The 19,894-nt window shown below is 51.2% G+C and overlaps 1 protein-coding gene across 1 annotated transcript in view; it reads right to left on the bottom strand.

Moving 5' to 3' along the window:
• Positions 1-19,894, bottom strand: part of spg11 (SPG11 vesicle trafficking associated, spatacsin) — a 33,882-nt gene that overhangs the window by 5,790 nt on the left and 8,198 nt on the right. Inside the window, exons 15-30 of the mRNA XM_061077358.1 lie at positions 19,634-19,829; positions 19,325-19,528; positions 19,035-19,141; positions 18,435-18,580; positions 17,624-17,782; positions 11,691-11,757; positions 11,211-11,373; positions 10,882-11,084; positions 8,453-8,567; positions 6,911-7,349; positions 6,625-6,825; positions 5,776-5,883; positions 5,228-5,393; positions 4,704-4,918; positions 571-1,094; positions 239-435 (exon numbers count right to left, since the gene is read on the bottom strand). Coding sequence (XP_060933341.1) covers positions 239-435; positions 571-1,094; positions 4,704-4,918; positions 5,228-5,393; positions 5,776-5,883; positions 6,625-6,825; positions 6,911-7,349; positions 8,453-8,567; positions 10,882-11,084; positions 11,211-11,373; positions 11,691-11,757; positions 17,624-17,782; positions 18,435-18,580; positions 19,035-19,141; positions 19,325-19,528; positions 19,634-19,829 — 3,210 coding nt within the window. The remainder of the gene's footprint in view (positions 1-238; positions 436-570; positions 1,095-4,703; positions 4,919-5,227; positions 5,394-5,775; positions 5,884-6,624; positions 6,826-6,910; positions 7,350-8,452; positions 8,568-10,881; positions 11,085-11,210; positions 11,374-11,690; positions 11,758-17,623; positions 17,783-18,434; positions 18,581-19,034; positions 19,142-19,324; positions 19,529-19,633; positions 19,830-19,894) is intronic.

Genomic DNA, 19,894 nt, shown 5'->3' with positions numbered 1-19,894 from the left:
TAAATAATGAACTTAAATATTTCTCTTTTATGCTTCTTTATACCTATTGTACTTTTTACTCGATATTTATTCATTCACATTTATATTGAAGATTTAGTTACTAGTTACTTTGCAGATTCTGATTATTGACACAGAATATTGTAAACTACCCAGCAGTCGATAAAGTTAGTTCAAAGGAACCAGCTGCAGGACGTGTTGTTCTTTATGAATAAACACATGAATAATGACTGAGGCGTACAGGGGGTGATGCTCCTCCTCGCCGGCGCCTCTGACTCCTCCTCCTGTGGGGCGGGGCTGAGTTCTCCGGACGCCAGCCCTCGGCAGCGCAGCACCACCCACACGTCAGGGTGGTGCAGACAGAAGTAGCGGCAGACTCGGCTGGCTTCATGGATACTGCCGTCATCTAGTAGCTGGCCAATCAGTGAAGCCAGAACTCTCCTCTCCTCGGAGTTGATGTTCAGCTCCTCCTGCTGGTCCTCCTGCTCCTCCTGCTCCTCCTGCTCCTCCTCCTGCTCCTCCTGCTCCTCCTCCTGCTCCTCCTGCTGCTCCTCCTGCTGCTCCTGCTCCTGCTGCTCCTCCTCCTCCTGCTGCTCCTCCTGCTCCTCGGAGCGACCCGGGAGTCCGTCCAGACGGAGGCAGGTCTCCGTGTTCAGAGCTGAGATGTTGGAGAAGGAGAACTCCTTCATCAGAACTTCATACTTGTTCATTTCCGGTGCGACGGCGGGCGGCGGCAGGTTGAAGACGCTCTCCTGCTCCATGGCCACGGCGAGGACGTGTTGCCGCACCCGGCTGATCCAAAGCTTCTTCTCCATGCTCTCCAGCTGGTGGATGGGAGGCGGGCTGAGCTGGGAGAGCCAGTGAGCGGCGAGGCCCAGCAGGAGGCAGCGCTCCTGGACGTCCAGCAGCTCCGTCTGAACTTCTGCAGCCGCCGAGGAACCTGAGGCTTCAGCCTGCGACAAGAAGAAACAGGAAGCTGATCCTGGATCCGTGCTGTCGCTCTTCAGCTGCTCCTGACAAGTCCTCCAGAAAGTGACTCGGGTCTCCAACCTCCTCCACGTTGTCTTGGACTTCTGGGAGTTCATCTCCTGAAGGAGCTGAGTCAGAGAGAGAAATGTGATGAATCAAACGTTATATTATTCTTGATCTATGATCCAGAGGAAGTTTAATGTAGTGTTGGGGAAGGCCCAGTGATCTGACTTAGAACAAAGAGTCGTAAAACTTGAGACCCGCCTCAGGAGACCCCTTACATTTAAAAATCCAGCATGGAGCTCTTATCTCCATGTGGCAGAAGATCACTTCCTGGGTCCCCCACTGTAAACCGCCCCTTGGGGCCAAATTCTGATAGTTAATTGGCCGGGGGCCACACTGACCCCTGACCCCTCCTCCCAGGGGGGAGTCACCTGGAACATGACTTAAGTAGGCTGAGCTCACAGAAACCCTCCTCTTTCCTCCGATGCTGACGTTCCCACCAGGCCCTTTCGGGTCTGCCCAGAGGTTCCAGCAAACTTAAGGAGGGAACTACTTTTCTCTTAACTGCTCTTTTTCACTCCAGCACTGACGTTCCAGTTAGGCCTCCTCCGGTCTGACCAGAGGTTCCCGTTGCTTAAGGAGGCAATAAGATGTTTGTTTCAATTCATTTCATTCATTTATTCTTTTATCTTAGTCGACGTTTTTATTTTGAAAAGGACTTTTCCTGTTTTAACTTTGAAAGACCAAACAGGAAATTGCTCGCTGGACGATCTCAGACTGTTTCATTTTCCCCACAGACTTTACTTTTGTTTTTCCAACGATCTACAAACGGCTTCAAACCAGCCGTCCCCTGCAGAAGCGCGAGATTCATTCCGCTGAGGAGCACGAGCTCCACATCCCTGAAGAAGAAGGACGACGTTCTTCTTCTTCACGAGAAAATCCGCTCCTTGTCCGGTCCAGCGGCCGAGCTCCGGAGCTCCGCTCGTGAGAGAGACCACGTGATTCACTGGCCCCCGACACATTCGCGCAGAGGCGCAGACACACCGCGAGGGTGGTACAGTAAGAGACTTGATTATCTGGGCAGATGTTAGTTTAATACGTAGCGTATTGATTTAATACTTGAGTGTATTTTGTTGATGGAACCTCCGTGCTCTATTGTTTTAGCCGGCCACTACTCCGAGCCGCTACTTCCGGTTTCCGGTTTGATGGCAATGTTTTGTGTTACAGTGAATAGGGCCGCGAGAAGCGCCTCCGCCCGCACTGTTAACGTCTGTGTGAGTCTGCAGTGATTTCACCGATCAGAACCTCGGCCCACAACGTTCGCTTGAGGGCTGAGGGGTGAATCACTGTTAATCTATCTCTGGCGTGTTTTTAAGAGCTTCTTTGAACTCTCCTTACATCTCTCTCTCTCTCTCTCTCTCTCTCTCTCTCTCTCTCTCTCTCTCTCTCTCTCTCTCTCTCTCTCTCTCTCTCTCTCTCTCTCTCTCTCTCTCTCTCTCTCTCTCTCTCTCTCTCTCTCTCTCTCTCTCTCTCTCTCTCTCTCTCTCTCTCTCTCTCTCTCTCTCTCTCTCTCTCTCTCTCTCTCTCTCTCTCCTCTCTCTCTCTCTCTCTCTCTCTCTCCTTCTAACAAGACCTATACACACTTCCGATCTGTATTTAGAATACAGTTCATGTCACATAGTTAAATCTATATTCAGAGAGGCTGAACACATCTGGAAACCATTCGGCCCCCAAAGCCAAGCAGAGATAAGAATTCTCTTTGTCTGAAATTTCCTTTGTGTAATTCATGTGACGACCACCAGTGTGCGCTCCAGCCACATGGTGTCATTAACATAGACTCCATCTTGAATAACGCAAGTTAACCCACCATTTTGAGTCTATTATTGCCACGCCTCCTCTCTCTCTCTCCTCCCATCCTGGCTCTAAATTCATAACGGCTCCGCCATCTTGTTTTGTAGTCAATCCGCCTTTTTGAGAGTTTTTAGGCCTTGATTCCACGAATCATGATCGGCCGCCATCTTAGATGTGACTGCGTCATCGCCACACCCCCTTCCTTTTCTCTCTCTCACACACACACACACACACACACACACACACACACACACACACACACACACACACACACACACACACACACAGACACTTTGATAGACACAGACAGATACACACACACACAGAGACACATAGATGGACCAGAGGTTACATGCGTGTTCTAAATTGTGATAAGCTGCTGTTGTTATCTTTGAAATATGGGAGTTTGTTAAAATGATAAATCATTAAATAACACTAACTTTATTTCACATACACACACATAGACACACATACACAGAGAGACACTTTGACACAGACACACACACACAGAGACAGACATACATAGGTAGACCGCAGGTTTTACATGTATTTTCTGAATTGTGATAAGTGCTGCTGCTGTGTTTATCTTTGAAATATGGGAGTTTGTTAAAATGATAAATCATTAAATAACACTAACTTTATTTCACATACACACACATAGACACACATACACAGAGAGACACTTTGACACAGACACACACACACAGAGACAGACATACATAGGTAGACCGCAGGTTTTACATGTATTTTCTGAATTGTGATAAGTGCTGCTGCTGTGTTTATCTTTGAAATATTGGAGCTTGTTAAAATGATAAATCATTGAATAACATTATAACTTTATTTCCCCTTTTTAATAAATACTTTTGTAATTAAAGTATCTGTAGTCTGTGATTATTTGTGCATAAGTGTGTGAATACAGCTGGATTATGATTGCCTGTGCTCGAACTTAGAAGCCTTCACTGTTTATTAAGTAATCGTTAATATTAAAATATTGACATTATTAATTTGACATTTATCATTATGAGACTGATAATTATAGCTTGATATGTTGGTCCCTGGAAACCAGGGTGGTGCCCCCCTTTCTCAATTATTAATATAGATAGTATTATTCTTAAATTGATAATTTTATTGTTTTTGACTAATTATTTTCATTATTCTTGGTTGATAACCTTATCATTGTTAATTGATAGCTTGTACTTTCTAATTGATAATTGATAATTCCTATTTTCTCATTAGTGGTTTTATTGTTATTTGATTACTGATCATCTTCAATTAATAATTTAATTATTTTTGATAGATAATTTTTATTATTTTAATAATCATATTTCACGATTATTAATAATTAGCCAACGTCAAGTCTACTCCTATTGCACAACAGTAGAATGACAGATTAGTAGTTCCTGTGGTTTAAAAAAATAACTTCCTAGAGAAGTAAAGAACAAATCTGTCCCATAAAAACGTGACGTGTAAGTGACAAAACATCTCGTACGCCCCCTGGTGGCTGACGGCTCAAGACTTCCGCCCTGTTTCACATCATCAAATAACGAATTCAAACCAAACTGATCAGAAACATTTGGACAAAAATCAGTGAGAGAAGAACGACCTGAAACCACAGAAACATCTTTGCAAACATTTATTTAATGTCTACTCAGATCTTTTAGTTTAGTCCATGTCCCATCTGCTAACATGGAGTAGGCAGGGTTTACAGCCAGCCACCAGGGGGCGAACAAGACGTAATTTACAGTCTGTGGTTTAGAGCTGACGGTGGATCTGGAGTAAAAGTTCAGGAAATCTAAGAAGTATAAAGTAAAATCTAAATGTTTCTTGTAAATCGTGATGATACAAATACAAAATGTCTGTGAATTAAGAAGATGTCAGCAGACCTGGCTGAGCAGCAGGTGGTGGACGGGCAGGTCGGCCAGCAGCGCCACCTTCCTGGCCTGAGTGTAGCGCCCCCTGGCCTGCAGAGCGTCCACTGCAGCCTGGAACTCCTCCTGCTGGACAGAGGCTGAACTGCACTGAAGCAGCCTGGGAGACAAGCTGACGTCTGAGCCCTGCAGCAACTGACTGAGGCGACTCAGCTTCCTGAAGTCTGGACCTACACACACACACACACACACACACACACACACACACACACACACACACACACACACACACACACACACACCGGAGACACAAACACACACACACACACACACCGGAGACACAGACACACAACCAGCACAAAACAAATCAATTAAAACTGGGATGTTTTTCTAGACTACAGCAAAACATGTAATTTAACTGTGACGTGTCCTGAGGTAATCGACCAATCAGAGGTCAGAACCTCTCACCAGCTGAGGAGGTGATTTACTGTTGATTCACATCGTCTCCTGATCTAAGAGATTCTGTTCCAAACTCTCACCGTTGGATTTGAGGAGCTTGTCGACGTCGGCCAGGAGCTGCAGCAGGCGGTGGAGGTCGTACTGGGAGGAGCAGCGCTGCAGCATCGTGAGGAGCAGCACCGAGGCCTGGCTCTCCACCCACTGCAGGGGGAGTCCACCAGGGGGCGCCGGACCACTGTTTCTCAGCTGCACCGGTGAAGGAGAAGCAACAGACGAATGAGGAATAGTTCAGTGTCTGTTGTGAACGTGTGTGTTTGTAATGTTGTGTTCTCTCGTCCTGTGTTGATGCGTCAGAATTCTTCTTCTTCATTAGTGAGTCGTCCTCAAACTCTTCTACAATATTCTGTTCATTGTTATTGTCTGTGAGCAGAGTGAAGTTAAGCTCTTTGTGTTCATCCTACCTGGTTGATCTGCACTGAAGCTGCATCCATGATCAATCTGATTCTGTGTCAGCGTTTGTGATCAAATAAAAATGATGAAGCCTAAATGTATTCTGTGAATAACCCTGGTGATGAGCTGATGGTCTCAACATGGTGATGTTCTCTCCTCAGCTCGGGGGGGAACTCACAGTGATGAGCGTCCTCTGGAAATCCAGCAGCTTCACTTTGGCCTCGGAGAAGTTCCTGTAGTCACAACACAGCTCAAACATCCTGAGCACCAGCACCAGGGGGCAGTCCTGAGAGACCAACGTTAATGACCATTATCAGGTTCATTCCATCGAATAATCATCTGACAATCAAGATGAGTAAGATTCAAGTAAGAAAGTTATGAAATCGGATTAAAGGGAATAAATTTCTACGTAAACATCGAGTGACTAAAAGAAAAACAGTCAAATCCCTGAAGGTCGAGTCAAGAAGAAAATGGAAAAACTTTTATCCCCAAATTCAATAATATGACACTTTTTAAAAAAAAATCCCTGGATGAAAAGTTGTATTTCATTCTTTGAGAGGAGCAGAGATTTCCTGGCAAAGTCCTCGGGGGGGAAATATCACACTATATTAAATATAGTTCAGAGGATGGAGCTTTAATCCAGTTTGTTTAATCCTCTGAACCAAGTTTTATGACTTTCATCTGACCCAGAAATAACATATATATATAGATATAAACTCCAGGAACAAGCCTCAGCTGCACTCGTCTGGTTTCACGTTCACAACTAGAAACGACCACAACAGACACACAAACACAACAGACACACAAACACAACAGAAGCCGATGGAACTTGACAATGAAACAAGCACAGTTTCTGAAGTCATTCTGAAGCCACGGCTTAAAATGTGATGCCCGTCTATTAGAGGTGTTACAGTACAGGTGCATTCTTCTTATTGGGGTGTTTCAAGCATCTGTACCGTAATACCTCAAGTAGACAAGCATCACATTTCACAGTCACTTGTTTCAGTCAACAACCCCGCCTTTTTACCCTCTGGAAGAGCGCGAAGCCTCGTAGGAGGGGCCTGACGTGGCCCCGCCCCAGCAGCGTCCTCCAGATGATTGACAGGTCGTGCAGGGTCCACTCGTGGTGCTGGGGGGCTTCGAGCAGGTGGGCGGTGGCTTCACTCAGTGTGACATCATTGACCGAGGTCAACACCCACGCACACAGGCAGGGCAGAAGCTCCGCCCCCTGTCAATCAAACAGTGGTAAGAATCACAGGACATTTCTTTAACAAGCTTCACAGTGATGGAACTGTTGGATTATTGTTATTGACCTGTTGGCAGGACGCCAGCACAGCCAGCAGGGGGCAGCGTTGCACCAGCGCCTCGTGCAGCAGGAACCTGCCAGGCCACGCCTCCTCCTGGCTCTGCAGCAGCACCTGGAACAGCTCCCTGAGGGGCTCCGGACCCCCGGAGGCCGTTTGCCTGCTCCCACCCTGCGGCTGCTCCTCGGATCCACTGCTCCTCCTCTGACGGTGCAGCTGCAGCTCCTGGAACGCCAGGCTCAGGTGGGCCTGGAGGGCGGGGCCAAACCCAGCCACCAGTGACCTCACCTGCTGTGGCGGGAAACTGTGCAGCTCCACAAACAACAGGAAGTGGACAAACTGTCCGTCCTGGGCGCAGTGGGCGGGGTAAACAGAGCTGAGCGCCAGACCGTGAAGCTGACAGAACTGCACTGGCACCGCCCACTCCTGAGACGCCTCGTATGACGACCTGATGCACACACACACACACACACACACACACACACACACACACAAGGACAGAGAGGACAGAGAGGACAGTGAGGACAGTGAGGACAGAGAGGACAGTGAGGACAGTGAGGACAGTGAGGACAGTGAGGACAGAGAGGACAGTGAGGACAGTGAGGACAGTGAGGACAGTGAGGACAGTGAGGACAGAGAGGACAGTGAGGACAGTGAGGACAGAGAGGACAGTGAGGACAGTGAGGACAGAGAGGACAGTGAGGACAGTGAGGACAGAGAGGACAGTGAGGACAGTGAGGACAGAGAGGACAGTGAGGACAGAGAGGACAGTGAGGACAGAGAGGACAGTGAGGACAGTGAGGACAGAGAGGACAGTGAGGACAGTGAGGACAGAGAGGACAGTGAGGACAGTGAGGACAGAGAGGACAGTGAGGACAGAGAGGACAGAGAGGACAGAGAGGACAGTGAGGACAGTGAGGACAGAGAGGAGAGTGAGGACAGTGAGGACAGAGAGGACAGAGAGGACAGTGAGGACAGAGAGGACAGTGAGGACAGAGAGGACAGTGAGGACAGTGAGGACAGAGAGGACAGTGAGGACAGAGAGGACAGAGAGGACAGTGAGGACAGAGAGGACAGAGAGGACAGTGAGGACAGAGAGGACAGTGAGGACAGAGAGGACAGAGAGGACAGAGAGGACAGAGAGGACAGTGAGGACAGAGAGGACAGTGAGGACAGAGAGGACAGAGAGGACAGTGAGGACAGAGAGGACAGTGAGGACAGAGAGGACAGAGAGGACAGAGAGGACAGAGAGGACAGAGAGGACAGAGAGGACAGATGAGCTGTAAGTATTTAATCTAAAAATAATTTCCCAAAATGTAAACAAATATTACCTGTAGCTGTATCCATGGCAACATAATAATAATTTGATGACACCAACATCAATAAATCATAAAATCATCAAACAACAAACCATCAACTGTCAAAAGAGCAGAAACTAATATTTGTAGCAAACAGAGAAATCGATGTGTTGAACAGAAAGTTTTTAAAGAGTTTAAATCTGAATGTTGATGCTCGTTATTATCGTTAAATTGGGCGACGCCCTCCACCGACCTGCCGACGCCCCTCTGCTCCACACTGTCCGCCACTGCAGCCTCCAGGTAACCAATCAGCTGCTGCGCTGCTCCAGGCTCCGCCTCTGCCAACTTCACTCCTTCACACACCAAAACAAAACAGATCATTGTGTGTAGAGAGTGTGTTGTGTTGTGTTGTGTTTACCTAGAGTGTATGGATGGTGTGTGTGTGTGTTGTGTTTTCCCAGAGTGTGCAGCCTGTGTGTTGGAGCAGAGTGTGTGTTGTGTTGTGTTGTGTTTACCCAGAGTGTGCAGCCTGTGTGTGGGAGCAGTGTGTGTGTTGTGTTGTGTTGTGTTTACCCAGAGTGTGCAGCCTGTGTGTGGGAGCAGTGTGTGTGTTGTGTTGTGTTGTGTTTACCCAGAGTGTGCAGCCTGTGTGTGGGAGCAGAGTGTGTGTTGTGTTGTGTTGTGTTTACCCAGAGTGTGCAGCCTCTGTGTGGGAGCAGAGTGTGTGTTGTGTTGTGTTGTGTTTACCCAGAGTGTGCAGCCTGTGTGTGGGAGCAGAGTGTGTGTTGTGTTGTGTTGTGTTTACCCAGAGTGTGCAGCCTGTGTGTGGGAGCAGAGTGTGTGTTGTGTTGTGTTGTGTTTACCCAGAGTGTGCAGCCTGTGTGTGGGAGCAGAGTGTGTGTTGTGTTGTGTTGTGTTTACCCAGAGTGTGCAGCCTGTGTGTGGGAGCAGAGTGTGTGTTGTGTTGTGTTTACCCAGAGTGTGCAGCCTGTGTGTGGGAGCAGTGTGTGTGTTGTGTTGTGTTTACCCAGAGTGTGCAGCCTGTGTGTGGGAGCAGAGTGTGTGTTGTGTTGTGTTGTGTTTACCCAGAGTGTGCAGCCTGTGTGTGGGAGCAGAGTGTGTGTTGTGTTGTGTTTACCCAGAGTGTACAGCCTCTGTGTGGGAGCAGAGTGTGTGTTGTGTTGTGTTGTGTTTACCCAGAGTGTGTAGCCTCTGTGTTGGACCAGAGTGTGTGTTGTGTTGTGTTTACCCAGAGTGTGCAGCCTGTGTGTGGGAGCAGAGTGTGTGTTGTGTTGTGTTGTGTTTTCCCAGAGTGTGCAGCCCCTGTGTGGGAGCAGAGTGTGTGTTGTGTTGTGTTTACCCAGAGCGTGCAGCCTGTGTGTGGGAGCAGAGTGTGTGTTGTGTTGTGTTGTGTTTACCCAGAGTGTGCAGCCTCTGTGTGGGAGCAGAGTGTGTGTTGTGTTGTGTTGTGTTTACCAAGAGTGTGCAGCCTGTGTGTGGGAGCAGAGTGTGTGTTGTGTTGTGTTTACCCAGAGTGTGCAGCCTGTGTGTGGGAGCAGCGTGTGTGTTGTGTTGTGTTGTGTTGTGTTTACCCAGAGTGTGCAGCCTGTGTGTGGGAGCAGAGTGTGTGTTGTGTTGTGTTGTGTTTACCCAGAGTGTGCAGCCTGTGTGTGGGAGCAGAGTGTGTGTTGTGTTGTGTTGTGTTGTGTTTACCCAGAGTGTGCAGCCTCTGTGTGGGAGCAGTGTGTGTGTTGTGTTGTGTTTACCCAGAGTGTGCAGCCTGTGTGTGGGAGCAGAGTGTGTGTTGTGTTGTGTTTACCCAGAGTGTGCAGCCTGTGTGTGGGAGCAGAGTGTGTGTTGTGTTGTGTTGTGTTTACCCAGAGTGTGCAGCCTGTGTGTTGGAGCAGTGTGTGTGTTGTGTTGTGTTGTGTTTACCCAGAGTGTGCAGCCTGTGTGTGGGAGCAGTGTGTGTGTTGTGTTGTGTTGTGTTTACCCAGAGTGTGCAGCCTGTGTGTGGGAGCAGAGTGTGTGTTGTGTTGTGTTGTGTTTACCCAGAGTGTGCAGCCTGTGTGTGGGAGCAGAGTGTGTGTTGTGTTGTGTTGTGTTTACCCAGAGTGTGCAGCCTCTGTGTGGGAGCAGAGTGTGTGTTGTGTTGTGTTGTGTTGTGTTGTGTTTACCCAGAGTGTGCAGCCCCTGTGTGGGAGCAGACTGTGTGTTGTGTTGTGTTTACCCAGAGTGTGCAGCCTGTGTGTGGGAGCAGAGTGTGTGTTGTGTTGTGTTGTGTTTACCCAGAGTGTGCAGCCTGTGTGTGGGAGCAGAGTGTGTGTTGTGTTGTGTTGTGTTGTGTTGTGTTTACCCAGAGTGTGCAGCCTGTGTGTGGGAGCAGAGTGTGTGTTGTGTTGTGTTGTGTTTACCCAGAGTGTGCAGCCTGTGTGTGGGAGCAGTGTGTGTGTTGTGTTGTGTTGTGTTGTGTTGTGTTTACCCAGAGTGTGCAGCCTGTGTGTGGGAGCAGAGTGTGTGTTGTGTTGTGTTGTGTTTACCCAGAGTGTGCAGCCTGTGTGTGGGAGCAGTGTGTGTGTTGTGTTGTGTTGTGTTGTGTTGTGTTGTGTTTACCCAGAGTGTGCAGCCTGTGTGTGGGAGCAGAGTGTGTGTTGTGTTGTGTTGTGTTGTGTTTACCCAGAGTGTGCAGCCTGTGTGTGGGAGCAGTGTGTGTGTTGTGTAGGCTCCAGTGCTGCAGGATGGTGATCATGGCTCTGAGCTCGACTCTCAGGCGCAGGCTGCAGACTCCGAGCAGCTCGCAGAAACAAACGGCTGCGGACGCCACCGACGGGACGTCAAAACTCCGCAGAGCAAACCGGTGCACCTGCTGCTGGGCCTGCTTCCAGCTGCAACACACACACACACACACACACAGACACACACACACAGACACACACACACACAGAACTAATGTTACACAGCACAACAATGCTTATTTCCAGTCTGCCTCGAGAGGCGGGGTCATCACTCACAGCAGCGTGGCGTCGCTGCGGCTGCTCAGCTGCTGGACGAGGAACGTGGCGAAGGCGAAGGAAGGTCGTCCGTGACGGAGGTAGAACAGGAAGTCCAGGTTCTCCACCAGAGAGAACTGCTCCACCAGGTGGGGGCTGGAGAAGTGAGGCAGCTCCGACGTCTCTGCGGAGGACCACACCACAACACCAGCTACACACTCTTCACTCAGACTCATTTCTGTGAACACTCGTATTTTAGGTCTTTGTCTCCTTTGATATTTGTGGATCTATGAATATGTGAATGGGCGGGGCCTCTGTCTCCCACCGCTAACCTTCCTGTTTCACAACTGTACGTCGCACTAAGACAAGTGGGGACGCACGAGTTAATGAGCTGAGCTAACGTGTGTGAAACTCTGTCGACCAGCTACACTCTCCTCTGAAACCCGTGAGGTGATCAGAGGATCTTCATCTCTCTGATGGTCGCGTGGGGGCGGAGCTCACCGGTGGAGTTGAGGGAGTTCGCCGCCTGCCAGCCGAACAGCCTGGACGGGTCCAGAGGGAGGAGCGCCTGGAAGACACAACAGCTCAGTACACTCATACGTTTACTGGAACCAGCAGGATGGTGGAGACACTCATGGGAGACAGTGAGGACAGTGAGGACAGAGAGGACAGTGAGGACAGCGAGGACAGAGAGGACAGAGAGGACAGCGAGGACAGCGAGGACAGAGAGGACAGCGAGGACAGCGAGGACAGCGAGGACAGAGAGGACAGTGAGGACAGTGAGGACAGAGAGGACAGTGAGGACAGTGAGGACAGTGAGGACAGTGAGGACAGAGAGGACAGTGAGGACAGAGAGGACAGAGAGGACGGTGAGGACGGTGAGGACAGAGAGGACAGTGAGGACAGAGAGGACAGAGAGGACGGTGAGGACGGTGAGGACAGAGAGGACAGTGAGGACAGAGAGGACAGAGAGGACAGTGAGGACGGTGAGGACGGTGAGGACAGAGAGGACAGTGAGGACAGCGAGGACAGCGAGGACAGAGAGGACAGCGAGGACAGCGAGGACAGCGAGGACAGAGAGGACAGCGAGGACAGCGAGGACAGCGAGGACAGAGAGGACAGAGAGGACAGTGAGGACAGAGAGGACAGTGAGGACAGTGAGGACAGTGAGGACAGAGAGGACAGTGAGGACAGAGAGGACAGTGAGGACAGTGAGGACAGAGAGGACAGAGAGGACAGAGAGGACAGTGAGGACAGAGAGGACAGTGAGGACAGTGAGGACATTGAGGACAGAGAGGACAGTGAGGACAGAGAGGACAGAGAGGACGGTGAGGACGGTGAGGACAGAGAGGACAGTGAGGACAGAGAGGACAGTGAGGACAGAGAGGACAGAGAGGACAGAGAGGACAGTGAGGACAGAGAGGACAGTGAGGACAGAGAGGACAGTGAGGACAGAGAGGACAGTGAGGACAGTGAGGACAGTGAGGACAGAGAGGACAGTGAGGACAGAGAGGACAGTGAGGACAGAGAGGACAGAGAGGACAGAGAGGACAGAGAGGACAGTGAGGACAGAGAGGACAGAGAGGACAGAGAGGACAGAGAGGACAGAGAGGACAGAGAGGACGGTGAGGACAGAGAGGACAGTGAGGACAGTGAGGACAGAGAGGACAGAGAGGACAGAGAGGACAGAGAGGACGGTGAGGACAGAGAGGACAGTGAGGACAGTGAGGACAGAGAGGACAGTGAGGACAGAGAGGACAGTGAGGACAGAGAGGACAGAGAGGACAGAGAGGACAGAGAGGACAGAGAGGACAGAGAGGACAGAGAGGACAGAGAGGACGGTGAGGACAGAGAGGACAGTGAGGACAGAGAGGACAGAGAGGACAGAGAGGACAGTGAGGACAGAGAGGACAGAGAGGACAGTGAGGACAGTGAGGACAGAGAGGACAGAGAGGACAGAGAGGACAGAGAGGACAGTGAGGACAGAGAGGACAGAGAGGACAGTGAGGACAGTGAGGACAGAGAGGACAGAGAGGACAGTGAGGACAGAGAGGACAGTGAGGACAGTGAGGACAGAGAGGACAGTGAGGACAGAGAGGACAGTGAGGACAGAGAGGACAGAGAGGACAGAGAGGACAGAGAGGACAGTGAGGACAGAGAGGACAGAGAGGACAGAGAGGACAGAGAGGACGGTGAGGACGGTGAGGACAGAGAGGACAGTGAGGACAGTGAGGACAGTGAGGACAGAGAGGACAGAGAGGACAGAGAGGACAGTGAGGACAGAGAGGACAGAGAGGACAGTGAGGACAGTGAGGACAGTGAGGACAGAGAGGACAGAGAGGACAGAGAGGACAGAGAGGACAGTGAGGACAGAGAGGACAGTGAGGACAGTGAGGACATTGAGGACAGAGAGGACAGTGAGGACAGAGAGGACAGAGAGGACAGTGAGGACAGTGAGGACAGTGAGGACAGAGAGGACAGAGAGGACAGAGAGGACAGTGAGGACAGAGAGGACAGTGAGGACAGAGAGGACAGAGAGGACAGAGAGGACAGTGAGGACAGAGAGGACAGTGAGGACAGTGAGGACAGAGAGGACAGTGAGGACAGAGAGGACAGTGAGGACAGTGAGGACAGTGAGGACAGAGAGGACAGTGAGGACAGAGAGGACAGAGAGGACAGAGAGGACAGAGAGGACAGTGAGGACAGAGAGGACAGAGAGGACAGAGAGGACAGAGAGGACGGTGAGGACAGAGAGGACAGTGAGGACAGTGAGGACAGAGAGGACAGAGAGGACAGAGAGGACAGAGAGGACGGTGAGGACAGAGAGGACAGTGAGGACAGTGAGGACAGAGAGGACAGTGAGGACAGTGAGGACATTGAGGACAGAGAGGACAGTGAGGACAGAGAGGACAGAGAGGACAGAGAGGACAGAGAGGACAGAGAGGACGGTGAGGACAGAGAGGACAGTGAGGACAGTGAGGACAGAGAGGACAGAGAGGACAGAGAGGACAGTGAGGACAGAGAGGACAGTGAGGACAGAGAGGACAGAGAGGACAGAGAGGACAGTGAGGACAGAGAGGACAGTGAGGACAGTGAGGACAGAGAGGACAGTGAGGACAGAGAGGACAGTGAGGACAGTGAGGACAGTGAGGACAGAGAGGACAGTGAGGACAGAGAGGACAGAGAGGACAGAGAGGACAGAGAGGACAGTGAGGACAGAGAGGACAGTGAGGACAGTGAGGACAGTGAGGACAGAGAGGACAGTGAGGACAGAGAGGACAGTGAGGACAGTGAGGACAGAGAGGACAGAGAGGACAGAGAGGACAGTGAGGACAGAGAGGACAGTGAGGACAGTGAGGACATTGAGGACAGAGAGGACAGTGAGGACAGAGAGGACAGAGAGGACGGTGAGGACGGTGAGGACAGAGAGGACAGTGAGGACAGAGAGGACAGTGAGGACAGAGAGGACAGAGAGGACAGAGAGGACAGTGAGGACAGAGAGGACAGTGAGGACAGTGAGGACAGAGAGGACAGTGAGGACAGAGAGGACAGTGAGGACAGTGAGGACAGTGAGGACAGAGAGGACAGTGAGGACAGAGAGGACAGTGAGGACAGAGAGGACAGAGAGGACGGTGAGGACAGAGAGGACAGTGAGGACAGTGAGGACAGAGAGGACAGAGAGGACAGAGAGGACAGAGAGGACGGTGAGGACAGAGAGGACAGTGAGGACAGTGAGGACAGAGAGGACAGTGAGGACAGAGAGGACAGTGAGGACAGAGAGGACAGAGAGGACAGAGAGGACAGAGAGGACAGAGAGGACAGAGAGGACAGAGAGGACAGAGAGGACGGTGAGGACAGAGAGGACAGTGAGGACAGAGAGGACAGAGAGGACAGAGAGGACAGTGAGGACAGAGAGGACAGAGAGGACAGTGAGGACAGTGAGGACAGAGAGGACAGAGAGGACAGAGAGGACAGAGAGGACAGTGAGGACAGAGAGGACAGAGAGGACAGTGAGGACAGTGAGGACAGAGAGGACAGAGAGGACAGTGAGGACAGAGAGGACAGTGAGGACAGTGAGGACAGAGAGGACAGTGAGGACAGAGAGGACAGTGAGGACAGAGAGGACAGAGAGGACAGAGAGGACAGAGAGGACAGTGAGGACAGAGAGGACAGAGAGGACAGAGAGGACAGAGAGGACGGTGAGGACGGTGAGGACAGAGAGGACAGTGAGGACAGTGAGGACAGTGAGGACAGAGAGGACAGAGAGGACAGAGAGGACAGTGAGGACAGAGAGGACAGAGAGGACAGTGAGGACAGTGAGGACAGTGAGGACAGAGAGGACAGAGAGGACAGAGAGGACAGAGAGGACAGTGAGGACAGAGAGGACAGTGAGGACAGTGAGGACATTGAGGACAGAGAGGACAGTGAGGACAGAGAGGACAGAGAGGACAGTGAGGACAGTGAGGACAGTGAGGACAGAGAGGACAGAGAGGACAGAGAGGACAGTGAGGACAGAGAGGACAGTGAGGACAGAGAGGACAGAGAGGACAGAGAGGACAGTGAGGACAGAGAGGACAGTGAGGACAGTGAGGACAGAGAGGACAGTGAGGACAGAGAGGACAGTGAGGACAGTGAGGACAGTGAGGACAGAGAGGACAGAGAGGACAGAGAGGACAGAGAGGACAGTGAGGACAGAGAGGACAGAGAGGACAGAGAGGACAGAGAGGACGGTGAGGACAGAGAGGACAGTGAGGACAGTGAGGACAGAGAGGACAGAGAGGACAGAGAGGACAGAGAGGACGGTGAGGACAGAGAGGACAGTGAGGACAGTGAGGACAGAGAGGACAGTGAGGACAGTGAGGACATTGAGGACAGAGAGGACAGTGAGGACAGAGAGGACAGAGAGGACAGAGAGGACAGAGAGGACAGTGAGGACAGAGAGGACAGAGAGGACAGAGAGGACAGAGAGGACAGAGAGGACGGTGAGGACAGAGAGGACAGTGAGGACAGTGAGGACAGAGAGGACAGAGAGGACAGAGAGGACAGTGAGGACAGAGAGGACAGTGAGGACAGAGAGGACAGAGAGGACAGAGAGGACAGTGAGGACAGAGAGGACAGTGAGGACAGTGAGGACAGAGAGGACAGTGAGGACAGAGAGGACAGTGAGGACAGTGAGGACAGTGAGGACAGAGAGGACAGTGAGGACAGAGAGGACAGTGAGGACAGAGAGGACAGAGAGGACAGAGAGGACAGAGAGGACAGTGAGGACAGAGAGGACAGAGAGGACAGAGAGGACAGAGAGGACAGAGAGGACAGAGAGGACAGTGAGGACAGTGAGGACAGAGAGGACAGAGAGGACAGAGAGGACAGAGAGGACGGTGAGGACAGAGAGGACAGTGAGGACAGTGAGGACAGTGAGGACAGTGAGGACAGAGAGGACAGTGAGGACAGAGAGGACAGTGAGGACAGAGAGGACAGAGAGGACAGAGAGGACAGAGAGGACAGTGAGGACAGAGAGGACAGAGAGGACAGAGAGGACAGAGAGGACAGAGAGGACGGTGAGGACAGAGAGGACAGTGAGGACAGTGAGGACAGAGAGGACAGAGAGGACAGAGAGGACAGAGAGGACGGTGAGGACAGAGAGGACAGTGAGGACAGTGAGGACAGAGAGGACAGTGAGGACAGTGAGGACAGAGAGGACAGAGAGGACAGAGAGGACAGAGAGGACAGAGAGGACAGAGAGGACAGAGAGGACAGAGAGGACGGTGAGGACAGAGAGGACAGTGAGGACAGAGAGGACAGAGAGGACAGAGAGGACAGTGAGGACAGAGAGGACAGAGAGGACAGTGAGGACAGTGAGGACAGAGAGGACAGAGAGGACAGAGAGGACAGTGAGGACAGAGAGGACAGAGAGGACAGTGAGGACAGTGAGGACAGAGAGGACAGAGAGGACAGTGAGGACAGAGAGGACAGTGAGGACAGTGAGGACAGAGAGGACAGTGAGGACAGAGAGGACAGTGAGGACAGAGAGGACAGAGAGGACAGAGAGGACAGAGAGGACAGTGAGGACAGAGAGGACAGAGAGGACAGAGAGGACAGAGAGGACGGTGAGGACGGTGAGGACAGAGAGGACAGTGAGGACAGTGAGGACAGTGAGGACAGAGAGGACAGAGAGGACAGAGAGGACAGTGAGGACAGAGAGGACAGAGAGGACAGTGAGGACAGTGAGGACAGTGAGGACAGAGAGGACAGAGAGGACAGAGAGGACAGAGAGGACAGTGAGGACAGAGAGGACAGTGAGGACAGTGAGGACATTGAGGACAGAGAGGACAGTGAGGACAGAGAGGACAGAGAGGACAGAGAGGACAGTGAGGACAGTGAGGACAGTGAGGACAGAGAGGACAGTGAGGACAGTGAGGACAGTGTGAAGGTACCTGCAGCAGATGGTAAACAGAGATGTCCGAGGACGGGCTGTGTCCCCGGGGCCCGGGGGGGAACAGGGCGGCCTTCAGCTTGGAGTGGGGGGCCAGCGCCATCTTCAGGAGCTGAGGGTCGACGGTCCTCCCCGACCCTTCTGACCCCTGGACCCCCACCTGAGGACAGGAAGGACAGGGACCAGGTTCACTCATGAGCTGCACAGGAAACATTTGCTGGATGATTTTCTTCTCTACTCTTTGATATTTGTTGAGGACAAGACTCCTGATGACAGGACGTCGTGTGAACTGTCGTGTGAGAAACCCATAGATATATATAAAGACTAGATATCTCGCTCGACGGAGCCGGACGTCACCACATGGCGGCCATCTTGCATCGGGCAGCTCTCTCACCCATAACATTGTGTTGGTAAATAACCATAACTTGCTCAATTTTCAACCGATTTTGAAACGGTCTGGTTTGTTATAAACGTCAGAGATGTAGTTATGACACTGCATAAATTATTATTTTTTTTTAGAAAATAACATAATTATTCATAAGTACACAGTGTCATATCTACATCTCTGACGTTTATAACAAACCAGACCGTTTCAAAATCGGTTGAAAATTGAGCAAGTTATGGTTATTTACCAACACAATGTTATGGGTGAGAGAGCTGCCCCCTAGCAAGATGGCCGCCATGTGGTGACGTTCGTCTCCGTTGGCCGGCAACGCGGCCGAGATATCTAGTGTTCATATCTGTGGAGAAACCTCTCAGCAGAGGCAGGATCACACGAGGACGTTTCACAGGAGGACAGTTTGGACGCTGACCTGGTCGATTCCTCCGGGGGCGAAGGCGATGGCGGCCAGCGCCAGCAGACTGTGTCCCTCCAGCAGGAGGCTGCTGAGAGACGCCTGGCTGCCCGGCAACAGGACCTGAGCGCTGGTCAAACAGGCCTGGAACAGCAGGCGTGGGTCTGGAGACAGGGACGGACACAGAGGACACGTGTTAGTGTCCCACTTCCTCTAATATCCAGTGGACGCTGGATAAAGTGAATTAAACTCAACACAAGTAAGAAAATAATCACAAAGTATATAAATGACACTTGGCTGAAATAACACAAATAAACTAATATAACTTTGTCTGAATGAATTTTAACTGATTTGTTCCAGATTACTGATCCGGGGACTTTGTTCTGGATTAATAATATTAAAACAAAATTAAATCAAAGTATTGTTACTCAACTGATAAACAAAGGCCCTGAATCAGATCCTGAAATACTTCATTGGTGCCCGAGGGTAAAAAATCTTAATTTCATATCAATGAATCATTTGGTCAAATACTAAATATATAGATACAGAAAAATGCCATTTTCTTTGACCTTTGTTGATTAGTGTGTTTTAATAAAGTGATCCTGAGGAGACAGTTACCTGACAGATCCCTGGTGATCTCCTGGATCTTCACCATCATCTCGAACCAGGGCTGACTCTCAGACAGGCTCTGATTGGTCAGCACGGGGCAGTTCCTGGGAGTCAACCTGTGGCGAGCAAACATGGATACGTTACAACCTTTGACCTTTGACCACCAAAATGCTATCAGTTCATCCTTCAGTCAAACTGAACATTTGAAGAAAGTCCTTCTCGGCGTTTTCTTTAGTTATGATGTTCATAAGAACTGAATCCTCCGGCCACTGGGGGGCAGCGGCCCGGGGAACACACACCTGTAGTGCTCCAGGTAGGTGTAGAGCAGGTACTTCAGGCCGCGGTCCAGACAGAAGGTGATGACCAGGCCGTGGAGGTCGAGGCCGAGCGCCGAGCGGTGCTGAGGGACGGGAGGAGACGAAGCCATCGCCCCCCCGCCCTGAGCCAGCCGCCACAGCAGCTTCTCCAGATCCTCCAGCTCCTCCGGGACGAACCGGCCTCGTCTGGAGGGACGACAAACAGGAAGTTCAATCCAACGATGTAAAACAGCAGCTTCCTGTTAAACGTTACCATGGCGACCACTGGATCTAACTAACTCTCATCTGCACCTGGCCAGCAGGTCCAGGATGTTCTCCCTCATGTACGTGCTGCACAGTGTGTTGTTGTTCACCAGCTCCGGAACCAACTCCGGCCACAGGGGGGCGCCGGCGGCCTCTTGGTTCTGGATCCAGTCCACCACCCGGTGCTGGTCGTGGAGGGCGGTGAGGTAACGCCACAGCACGGCAGGGTCACAGGAGCTCAACTCTGAAGATCCAAGAACACCAGGAGAACTCAATAGTGATGTCCTCCACGCGAGCGGCTCGCTGGGT

Source organism: Limanda limanda, chromosome 8 (genome assembly GCF_963576545.1).
Source record: "Limanda limanda chromosome 8, fLimLim1.1, whole genome shotgun sequence".
In the NCBI taxonomy this organism is placed as follows: Eukaryota; Metazoa; Chordata; class Actinopteri; order Pleuronectiformes; family Pleuronectidae; genus Limanda; species Limanda limanda.
This window is presented reverse-complemented; position numbering and strand designations above follow the sequence as displayed.